Here is a 12491-nt window from a genome sequence, read left to right as displayed (position 1 = left end):
GTCAGAGCACTTTGTACCAAAGATGTCAACATAATGAAATTTCACAGCGGAATCGCAGCTTCTTTTTCTTTTTTTTCCCACTTAAGTATTTCTGATTCGCCGTGCAACGTATCAGCGATCTTGACTATTCTTGGGGGGAGAGTGGGGGCCTTGGCAAAGAAACACTGACAGCTTTTGATAAGAGCGTTTGGTGTTATTCAACTGATTCATATCATCTTTGGTAAACTGTCACTCGCTTCTTGACGTGGCTTCACCTCTTCCTCGTGAAACTCACATCCCCTGCCAACCAAGGGGGAAGCAGACGCAGCTAGAAGCATTTAAAATGGGGGGGGGGGGGGTGTTACATACAGGTTGTCATCGGAGCTTCTTACCACGGGGGCCACGGTGGCATTTTCACTGTAAAACAGAACACAAGTGGGTTGGAGTCCTCGCCGCCAGCCAATGTTCCAATGCGTTCCCAACATGCCGCTCGTCTGCGCGGCTTCTCCTTAATATTTTCCTCTCCAACTCTTGTTTCATTTTTTTATTTTTTCTTGCATGAACCACAGCTTAGCATGCGCTGACATTTTAATTCCGCCGGCAAATCCCCCCCACCCCCTCCCAACATATTTATCTCAGAGAACTCATCACAAGCCTGTCCACTGCTTCCATGCTTACTATCTTTCCTCCTCTTCTTTAATAGCCGAGGACATGGTGATAATTAAAGGAGGGGGGGAAGCAGGCAAAAGGGCACTGTAGTGGTCACCCTCGTGTAATTCCGGAATGCTACCGCCACTTTGCTAACCGGAATGCTTGACTTTGCTGCGTACAGGCAAACCTCGGTTTCCGACCACAATTCGTCCCTGAAGGCTGTTCCAATAGCGATTTGTTCCAATTCCAAATTCATTTTCCCCAGTACAAATAATGTAAATGGTCTTAATCCGCGAGAAATGACGCTAGAAAACTACCTTTTTTCAACGTAATATGTTATATCATAATGTCATTTATCTATCAAATTGTATAGTAATGAAACATATCAAAGAAAGGTAAAAGAAAGAAGCAAACACGAGAAAGAAAGACGTAATCAGGTTAGCCTAAGGTACGAGTTACCGTCGTCTTTTGGACAGAAGTTACCGTAACTCGTACCAGAGGCAATGGAACGCAAATTAAGTGAAAAATTATTGAATACAGTAAACTAAAATAAAAAGCACATTACCGTTAAGTTTTCTCTCAACTTTTCTGGCCTTTTTCTGGCGCTTGGCGGTGAGAAATCACAATAATAATAATAATAATAATAATAATAATAATAATAATAATGCATTTGATTTATATAGCGCTTTTCTTGACACTCAAAGACGCTTTACATTGGATCCATTATTCATTCACTCCTCGTTCATATTCTGCAGGAGCGAGAATTGAACCGCCGAACTAGAATCATTGGACGACCCGCGATACCACTGAGCCACGGTCGCCCCCCAAAAACGCGTTCGTTTCGTGTTCGACTTCCACATTTTGTTTGACTTCTAAGACAAGAAAATTCTGAATTTTTTGTTCGAATTTCGATTTGTTCGACGTCTAAAGCGTTCCAAAACCAAGGTTTGCTTGTATTTCCCATGGAGTGTGAGCCGCCGTGGCGTCTAGAAGCGTTTCTTGGCTTCGCCGTTGGACAGACTGAGCGGGGATATTGTGTGTCGCAGCCGGGTCACATGGGAAGCACATTGCAAAGTCTCCCTTCTCATCATATATTAAAAAGCTTTTCATCCCAGGTGCTCGGAGCTTTACTAATTCATGCTGTTTTATCAGTGCGAAAGCTTGGCGCGTGTGAGACGAACAGCTTTGTGGATTAGCATCTTTAACACTATTTTGTTCGCCTGCTTGAATGCTGTTAGAAATGACTGTTTTCATTCCTTTCTATGTCTGTCTCAAAGAGCCAGTCAAGTGTTTGCAGGATTTTATTCTTTTGCATCTCCGGATCTCCACTAAAGCACTGTTTCATTAACCGACTTGAATTCTGGTCAAAACAACTTCCCTTTTTTTTTTTTTTTTTTCTTCTTATACCCTCTGTCTAACCAAGCCAAGAGACTGTCCTTTTCTTTTCAAATTTATTTTCTGTTCTCCTTTACAGTATGTTCTTCCAAACAGAAACTCAGTTGGCTGAAAACAATCCCCTTCAATGTTATTATCTTTCCCCTGCTGTTATAGCTGCAATGTCCTTTTCTATGATTGTCTATCAAGCTGCCTATCTCTGCCAGCACGGCAATTCGGTTAATAACTATTGAGTCCACTCCTTTGGGCTGAGATCTGAGATAGACAGCGTGACATATGCTTGCATTTCTATGGAAACAGAGAGATCTTGTGCCTATGAAGACTTCCTCCCCTCCATCCCCCCAAAAGGGTGTTACAAGGCCATTCAGACTCTTCCTATTGCAGTGACCCCGTCCCTCCCAGTTGCCCACCTTACTTGCAAGGAAAATTTACTGCTGCCCTTCCACTCAAATTAAGAGAAGGGTGGTGGAGAGAAAGTCCCCTCTCAGAAATCAATGTGGCAGCCCAACGTGCTTTCACAATGGCTGTTTGATCAATTTATATTGAAAATACAATTAAACTGTCACAGGGGGGAGAAAGGAAAGCCACATGTGCAGTCAGTATGGCCACCAGGACGCTCTGGCGCATCGATAGCTAGCCTTTTCTCCTCTGCCCTCCTATGGTACCAAATTGTAAAAAAAAACTTCAGAGCACATGACGCTACGGCTAATAATACTAGCACTTCTGGGACTGCTTCACACAGTATTTTTTTTTTAACCCCTGGAACGATCTGTGCTATCTGCTACTGTTTCTACCGATTTATCGGAAGCTAAAACAATCAGCAACCGATACGACAGTAAAATCAAGCTTTTAGTTTCACCCATTTACACATTATGGTCTTTTCGCAAATCTTTATTATTTAAAACAAGGCTAATGCTCTACTGCAAACTACTTCAAAGTGGGCGCATTTTCCCATTAGCTGGTGAGCATAAAATTGTTTGGCGGGCCTTTTTAATTTATTTGAACTTGTTTGCAACACAGAAAGTGGTTTATAAAAACAACAAAATAGAGCTAGGAAAGTTGCGGCACTCAAGATGATAAAAAAAAAACTTGATTTCAAAAGACAAGTGGGAAAGAAAGTGGTTTTTGCATTGGAAATGGATTGAAATATGCTCACTTTCTACAAAACACTTTAAAGTGTCAAAAAAAAAAAGACAGCCAAAAAAAAAATGACTAAAGGGGATGTTTTCACGATCAGGGATTTAATTACTTTATCGTCGACAAAAGCTTCCATTCAAGTAGCCATCTATGACACAACAATATGTCCAATGGTTGGCATTTTCCAGAGTAGAAGATATGTATTTCTATTCCCATGTCCTTCATCTTGTATTTTGAAGAGGCTGAGAAATTAAGTGGTACTCATCAGACATCTGTGTGCAAGAACCCGCAAGCCGGCCCGTCTTTGTTTGTGAAATTAATCAGCTTCAAGTGTAGCAAATGTTATTGCACACTCGATCTGGCCGCCATTTGTGCTTCACTCAAGTTAGGCCAGAAAGATGGGACTGGAAGTGGGCTGCTAAGGGCAATTAGCCAGTTAGCCTTTAAGGGCTTGTATCCTGGCCTGTCGAGAACTGGCTGCCTTCTAGGGTGGCCAGATGGTAGCCTCAGACGAAGCACAGAAATAGCCTATCAAATGTCCGCTGAAGTGTAAACTTCAGATATGTGGTCAGGCTTAAAGGTGAAGTGTCTTTTGACATATATAGTGTTTCTCTGGTGTGGACATCTGACATCTTTTTGTTTTTTTTCTGTGTGTTTTGTTTTTTTTGCCCTCTGCATAATTTCCAGCCCGTTATCTTTTAATTACGGTTGATTCTGAACAGTTTGCATCCGCTTTGCTGCAGGGCCGGAGCAGCGAGAGGACGCTGATGTCATGTGTTCACTTTTTGTTTCTGGAAATCCAGAGGATTTTCATCCTCCCTACTCCCCCAAAAAAATAATCCCTTGTACAACGACTCTCAAATTGATTCTAGTATTACTTTTGAATCAGATTTCGCATAGGAATATTGTTGCTTTTAATTCACCTACTTGGCTATTCATTTGAATAAAACTTCTCCCAACCCATAAAAAAGAGAAAGGGTGTGAATGTCTGATAATAAAAAGCCAATTAATCTCACCCTGACAAAACCAACAGGAGACGATCGTCAGGTGCTTCGGTGACGCCGGCGTATCTCGCTCTGACATTGCTTCGCCCCTTGTCAGACAGATGTTTGCCTAGCCTCGTCGCCACATGACCTCATCACACCCTTTCCAATTGCTGCGAAGGAGACGGATATAATTGAAGTCGCCCCCTCCCAGAGCTCGAGTAGGGAACTTATCACCTAATCAACAAACATTGCCAGTGCACGCTCCACGTCGCTGCTGGAGAGCACAAGGGGTTTTGGCATGGCGCGAGCTCAGGCATACCGCAAACTCTACATGTGTTTGCCAAGGTGAGCAGCTGGTAAATGGGTGGGGGTGGGGTGATGAACAGGGACCAAATCCCCCTATAACCCCAATGGAAAAACACACAAATCCCTGCATCTTTTCCATCCCGCCGCCATAAGACGCTGCAGTCCTTTCCCCGAGGTAGCTCCGCCGCTGACTCATTCTGGACCAGGAAGCATGTCTGTGTTTATTTGCCTCTTCCTTTCATCTGATTTCCAGCCTATTACCGGAGCGTTGCAGGCCTCGCGTGCCTGATTTTGTGTTTGTTTCGCATGCTGGGAACATTGCTTACTTGCTAGGGACTACGTTGAAGAGTCTACCCACCAGGCCTAGAACCACTGGGGCCTATCAGGGGCTGTAAATACTTTATGAGATATGATAGTACAGCACAAACACTCCTAAACCACAGGCCATTAACCATTTTCAGTGGATATGTGCCCTTTGGTAAAGTAAGAAATAATGAAATAAACAAACATTCTCTTCCCCCAGTGACAGCCCAGGCCCTTCGAGGCCTGTATGCAGCTTGCCTGCTAATGAGAGGCACTGTGCAATTCGCCTCCTGCAGGAAGAAAAAAAAAATCATTGGCCAATACAGCAAGATTAGCAAGATTAGAGCCACCCAGCTCCCAGAGAAGACACTGCCAGAGTCGGCTTTTTTCTCCCCCCCTTGTCTCGATCACTTCTGTTAATTCCTTCCTGTTCCAACCGCTTTTGTTCCGCTTGTTCAGGAAAAGATTAAACTTTCATTTGTTCGCACTTCACAACTCGATAATGCAATCGTGCAAAAGGGGGGAGGGAAGGAGAGAGAAAGAAAAAAAAAAAAAAAAAAGCAACCGGCGGAGATTGAGTTTACGAAACAACTGGAGACGGGATGCTGTAATTCAAGTGCAGTTTCATCATTCTATCTTTTACTGTGTGTCAAGAGCTGCTCCCTTGCTTATAATAACCTGCCATTGTGTTATTTCCAATTCATTTTTTCCCCTTCTGCGTGAGCAAAAGTGTTTTTTTTTTGTTCCACTTTCTGTTGTTGCCATGATGTCAATTGTAATGACAAAGGCCTTCCCTTCCTCTCATAAGCTTTTTTTTTTTTTGTTCAAACCGCCAACAATGCGAGAACACGGACTCCACCTGAGGATACAGATGGCGGTTCTTGACTTCGAACCAATGTGCGCCACTCTCTCTCTCTCGCAAATTCATCCCCATTTCGAGGCTCATTCATCACACGTACACTATCTGGCAATTAACAAACAGTAATTGAAATCAGATAAGACGTACGTACTGCTATCCTATGTGACGACCGGCTAGCGAGACGACAAAGGAAAAGGCTTTCCGAGCTGCATGTGCTTGGGGAGGAAACAACAAGCCCTCGGAGTCATGATTAAGTGTGGTACTCAAAGGTTGATCCCTTAATGGCATCTTCAGGAGAGGGGCTCTTAGGGCCTCAGCTTTTGGCTCTCTAAGTATATACCACCCTCCGATAATCCATTCTTCTTCTGCTATTAGTCCTTTTACAAGCTAAAAGGAGAGTGGAACATCAATCACGACTCTCTCTGAAGACAAAGTGGTTTGATCACGCTTGTACTTACGTTTGATCTTCATTCATTCTTTGTTGCTCAAACTTTTTAGCTCTATCTCATATTTGCTCGCCTCGTGCCATGGAGAGCGGAGTAATCCTTTTAGGGCCGGGGGTCTGAAAGTCAACCCCTCGCTCGGGGGAGGACGTATGTCGCCAGAATCTCATTTGGGGTGGATGGCTCTATCCTCCGCGGACACATGACGGGAATGCAAAGCGCTAGCCACCCCCCCCCCCCGCCATTCAAGTCCTCGCACAAAACGGCCTTTCTTCCCTCATCGGTTGTCCTGACCTTGCGACGACGCTTCACAATCTCCTCAATTACAGTAGCTTTCGAAGACGAGAGCGATATCTTGACTTCCGCTCTGCCAGTATGTAAAGCGAGCACGATTCGGCCCCGTGTTCTCATGCACCCCCCCCCAAATGTTATCGAGGTCAACATTCTGATTTCACATTGTTGAACAAATAAGTCCTTCAAAGAGGAAGTCATATTTCACCGTAAGGCAAGAACCGCTTCTTTTTGTGATGGTTTGATGTGAGTGAAATAGACATCGCTCAAGAAGTCAGGGAGCTGACAGTAAGCGCAAAATATGTCGGACAGCCAACAGCAAACAAAGCCTGAGGATGACTGCATGGGGAGGCCAATCCTTGAGCCTCAGCAGATCAGAGAGTCACGTCAGGTCTGGTATCTCATGACAGGGTGATTCTCGGACGAGCAGAGATGGCGCGATGCACTCGTGAACGAAGCATCTCATTGAGCGCGAATCTGCAGTGGAAATAATTATACGACCTACAAATTTGTCACACAACAAAAAAAACAACAACAACACAAACAGGGTTCTTTCTGGTTCTGCGACAAAACTAAACTTCCCCTAAATCATGTATTCCATTTTTTTTTCTCCATTTTTTTGACTGACGTGAATGAAATGTGCATTCATTTGGGGATTCAATAATAAAACTCTTGTCTTTATAAATATGCATCGACCAGACGGTCTATAAGGAGGCAATTTTAAACATCCAAAAATAGCAACGATTCAAACGTCGGCTTGCGTGACGCTCGAGTTGTGCTGTTTGGAAAATGAAGGAAATAGAATCCCAGAGGAAGGAATGGGAGACGGAATGGGGGTATACCTAAACCTGTGACTTCAACGCACTGTGTTTAAAAGCAAATAATTGGAATATAAATGGAAATTATTGCTTTTGTTTTGTTGACAACATCGCTGTCATTGCTCTTTATGCTTCTCTTTTCAGAATTTACTCATTAATCTCACACAAACGCCAACGTCACCTTGGTTTTGTATAAGGTAGTAGCCTCAAACGCATCAAACAACACTGATTCTCCATGTGTACATGTGTTAAATAGGATTCTGAGTGTTGATGGTATTACTACTAACCATTTTTTTTTATTAATGCGAGCTATTCTGGTCTCAAAGCATCCAAACTAATTTGATGGATGCATTTGCAGACTGACATTTTCCTCTGATGTTACACTCAGGGAAGCTCAAATCTCAAAGCTGTGGGTCGTTAAAGAGGAATAAACACAGAGAATGTGACAAATCCTTATTATTCCACTGCTTCCTCATTAATATTCGACCGAAAACACGATGAATAGTGACAATACGAAGGAACATTTTCAAGGTAAAAACAACACATTTAATAACCCGTTGAATCACTTCCTCGTTACCGGATACGACAGGAAGAGGCATGAATTAATTCTGAAATATCAGCCGCACATCTTGAATAAATGTCTTTAAGCCTGGAAGTCAAACACTCCCACACGAGTGGGATCTGCTTTTGCTAATGACCTATCAAACATGTTGTTTTACCTTGAAGAATACCCTGATGATCGTTATCTATACTGTTTGCGTTTGCTGATCAATCAAGAATAACCTTTATTATAAGGTTTTTTTTGGTCCGCAGCAGCTTTACGTTATGTTTCTGTTTCCTGCCCTGAGCGAAATCAGAGGAAAACAGCCACGGACTTCCAGTAATTAGACCAGACCAGGATCTGGACTAATATATGTACAGGTGTGCGTTACAGAACAGATACCTTTCCGACATACTGCATGTCTGTCCCGGTGTACTCCTCCAACAAAAAGAACTGGTTCCACATCCAGCCTCTTTTGGAGCGCCTGAGGGGAACTCCGTTGGCGTCCTGCCCCGTCAGCCCCGCGGAACCCCTCCGCCCCCCTGTAGTCCTTCGCAGGGCCCTGAGGCCACACCCTGGAGAGCTGAGGTGGGCCATGACCCATAACGCCATCAGCACGCAAACTTTCCTTCTATCCATGGCCACGCCACCCCCGACCCTTCTGTCTTCTCCCCCCCCTTCGGCGGTCTGTGTCCGGTGGTGGTTGGTCAGAGTAATGGGGCCGTCCTCATGATGTCATCTGGTGAAGTAAAAAACAATCCTCGGATTTACATGGGGGGGGGGGGCGCACGCTGGACCTGGAACAGGTAAACAGAAAAATAAGAGTCAATACGATGAAGGCGGGGGGGTTCCATTTGCTACTGGGCCTTGCTTTTTTTTAATTTATTTTTAATCTTCTGTAGTCAAGGCCAACTTTTGAGTTCAGTTTTTTTTTAATGTTCTTTTTAAAACTGGCTTAGAGCAAGAAATTGTGTGTAAAATCCCAGAATTCATCACAAATTAAACATGAAACACGATAATACAGTGAATAAAACATACACCCAATAAACAAACAATGAAAACACCTGTTCAAGTGAAATCGGTTCACCCCATTTACGACACAAACGTTGTTTTTCACTCCGGACACGAGCTTGTAAATTATTTAATCTACTGTACATCCTTGATGCAGTCGTTTGATTTTCTCTTTTTTAAATTTCAGTTTTCCCGTTTGCACGTCGATGGAAGGAGGACTGAGATCTCCTGCATGCTTTAGCTGTCAAATTACACAAGTATCAACACTTTTAATGTGAACATTACACTTTTAAGACAGCAACATATTTCATTGTGATTGCGCTTAAACTATCAAAGGGATGCAAATGACAGTTATCTGCTCAGTTTTTCCACTCAAGGCTGCACAGATATTAACATTATTAGAAATGTGTTACTTCGTGTTCAGAGGCTTCTTCTACAGCGGCGCTGCGTGAAAGTTGTTTTTATAAAAACAACAACAGCAAAAAAAAAAACCATTCAATTTTTGCATGCCAAGAACCTTAAAATAGAATGTAGTCCTATGATTAAAATTAAAGTCTCACAGTTGCGCATGAATATCGCGTCAGTTGGCAGCAGCAGAATTTCTCATGTTTTCGACTGTATGTCATATCGTCAGCAATTAAAAGTTGCAAATGGTTAGGATTTAGCTTATTTCATTTGTCGTTTGGCAAATTATTGGCAATTGTAAAACTCTCAATTTGAAAAGCGGTTGTCAGATAAATGTGAAGAAATAAACAGAAATCAAGAATTTTCCTCTAAAATGTTATATAGCGAAGAAAAAATAAGATAAAAGCTGCATCAACTGGAAGCACTTGAGTAAAGAAACTCAAATTTTCCCGGAGTGCAGTGTAAATGTGATTGATCATTTCCCTCTACTGATTTTACAATTGAAAGTTTTTCTTTTCTTTCTTTTTCACAGATTTTTTTTAAACTTTTCAGGGGTTTTTTCTTTCATAATAAACTCACTTCTAGGAACTCAGGTGTGCAAACACCTCCGGTCGCATCCCATCCGCAAAGTTTAAGGTCAACTTTATGCGTAGTTGAGGGAAAAGTAGATTTTTGCAGGGTTAAATAAAACTGAAAACAATATCTCTCTCTTGGCCCATGCTACATCCTCCTACCAAGATTTACGTAAGAGCTGCTGCGTAGTTCTACCTAAATCCACCTCCAAACGGACACGGGTGTAAATAAACGCTCCCTTCTGAAGCCACTTGACGCCGATAATCTGGAGAGCAGACGTTAAAAAACTCTGACGGTACGTGAACGACTTCCACAAGTCCCCGATATGCATTCATGAGCACACGCCTGCTGTATGTTGAATGTCAGTCACTGGATTGATAGGCAGGCAGAGTGCCGCCCAATGTGATAAATATCAGATTAGAAATATTACACATTGACGTATGGGCTTACCGCTTGTACAGCATGTGTAGCGCTGCTTTATCTGCATTAAGCCTCTGAATCAACATCTAATAGTGTTCGAGGCTCTATGTTCTATCTTTCCCAACAATCTGCTTCAGCACACTTTGTTATCAGGCCCAGCAGAATGCCAATGGAGACCCAGGGCAATGTCAACCCCAGTTTATTACCTTAAGATCAGTGCAAAGATACAAAACAAAATGACTGTTTGCAAACCGCAGAGAAAAAGGCCTTGATGTGGGCATCGGAACAGCGCCGCTTCCCGTCTGACAGATCGCCCATCCTTCCCCTTTTCCTCAATCTCTCTCTCTCTCTCTCTGAAGGCCGGCGCAGAATGCTTTGGCAAATGTGAGAAAGAAGCAGAACAAGAGGGAACATTGCGGGATGGAGGTGGTGGAGGAGGAGGAGGAAGAGGAGGGGTAGGTAGGAAGAGAAAGAAGGACATGTATTCTTCTTTTGTTCTCATTATTTCTACCCGGCTGGGTGATATCCAGGCTGCCAGTGTTCCTCAGCTGGGGGGTTTGGTGGGAGGGTTATCAGCCGGTCCGCTGGGGAGCGTCTGCGACGTTACCTCCATATCGCATGTTCTCAGAAGGCTGGTGGAGGGAGTGGGGGGCAACAGGGCGGAAGGGTGGGTGTAGTTTAGTCCCGGTGTATGGTCGGCCTCCCTCAGCCGGTACGCGGGGAACAAGGAAACGTCTCCAGGTATGAATTAAGTACCCTGACCTGCATGCGCAAGTAGAGCCAGACGGACTGAAGGGACTGGGACAAATGGAGCGAGAGAGGACCGTAGAAAGGTGTCGGCTAAAGGGGGGAGTCGAGGTAGCGCTGTCACAATCCCGCCAAATTTGTCTTGGATAGCAAAGCTAATTTTGGCTATCTGAAAATTTGATACCGCGGAAAGAAAAAAAACAAACGATCAAACAATGTCACAACAACCGCTGGGCTTCATCCGAAGAGACGTCTTCACACATCCACGGCTTTGTTAGAAACTTCTGTACAGGGGTTTGATGTCGACCGGGTGTCTTTGTTTACTTGATAAAACTAAATACAGTAGCCGTGCGTTTCTCTTGTGTGGCAGTCTGTCAAGTCGTTTGCAGCAAAAAAGAAAAGATTTGGTTGGAAACATATTAGAGAGCCATTGGGTGCTTTATTTTGTTGCGTCGCCCGCTCAGCCGGCTAATAAAGACAGTTTGACTATCGTCTTTCACTTTTACGAGTACTTTCCAAAGGACGCATTATCACAGCGAAGTACTCGTTGAATGTGAGCAGTTTTTAATCAACAATGCCATACTTCACCACTGTTTACACATCAAGGCCCTGGTGAAAAGAAACGTCTCGCAACGAGCCGCGGAACATTGTTAGCTAACTAGTTAGAAAGAGAGCCTTTTTTTTTTTTTCCTCTTCCCCCTTTATGGTTTTCAAAGCAGCATTCATGACACAGGAAAGAAAAGGAAGGAAATAAAGGACACAGTCACAGCACAGCACACACTTATAATAACTTCATAATAACCTGTTTTATTAAACGGAGGAAACCAGCTCTTGATTTTATTTGATAATATAGAAAACGAGAAAACTCGTCAGTATGAATCCTGAATAAAATAGCATTTCATCTATTTTAAGCAATTTTGAGTACAATAATCTCTCGCTTGTTTGTGCCTCAAGATGCATGGCTTCAAGACATCGCGGATTTTTAGTAGGTAGTCACATGATACCGTACGCGCATGCTATTGGCCGACAGCATCCGGAAGTGCGCTGCAATCAGAGACTCACGGGACGCAGAGCACTTTCTTGAAAGTGTTTCAAACAGTCTATAGGAGTGAGGGAAAAGGTAATACAGATATAAGGTGGTTTATAATCAGTATGGGGAGGGTTCATGAATGTTTTAATTAACATAAATAACAAGATTAATAGGTTGTCGCTATATCGAGGAATTTCGTTTTTCACAGGTGGTCCTGGAACGCATTAACCGCGAGGAACGACGGATTACTGGACTGACAGACTTAGGAAAAAAAGTCACCAGCTGTTCAACTTGCAAACAAAGATTTATCACGTACAATAGTAGACTCTTTCCTGTTCCAACAATTAATCAATCAATCCATCAAGAGGAAATTATTTTGCAGAGATTTTAACAACGGATTAATTGAACGAACGAAGACGTGTTTTGACCAAAACTCTCGGCGACTCTTTTATTCTAGTTTCTCACATCTAAGGATTTAATTTGTTTAAACGTATTTAACTATGACAAGAATCAGCAACTTCGCTGATGATGAAAGTAATTGTCAGTTGAAATCTCTTGAACATTTTCTACCCCATCCCAGTGTTTGTTCCTTCAAA

General features: G+C 43.1%; 1 protein-coding gene across 1 annotated transcript in view; it reads right to left on the bottom strand.

The window, feature by feature from the left end:
• Positions 1-12491, bottom strand: part of LOC137614184 (cadherin-6-like) — a 50725-nt gene that overhangs the window by 20802 nt on the left and 17432 nt on the right. The window contains exon 2 of the mRNA XM_068343818.1: positions 8112-8506. Coding sequence (XP_068199919.1) covers positions 8112-8348 — 237 coding nt within the window. The 5' untranslated portion in view covers positions 8349-8506. The remainder of the gene's footprint in view (positions 1-8111; positions 8507-12491) is intronic.

This window comes from Antennarius striatus, chromosome 20 (assembly GCF_040054535.1).
Source record: "Antennarius striatus isolate MH-2024 chromosome 20, ASM4005453v1, whole genome shotgun sequence".
Lineage (NCBI taxonomy): Eukaryota > Metazoa > Chordata > Actinopteri > Lophiiformes > Antennariidae > Antennarius > Antennarius striatus.
Note: the sequence above shows the minus strand (reverse complement) of the source record. Positions and strands in the feature narration are given on the sequence as shown.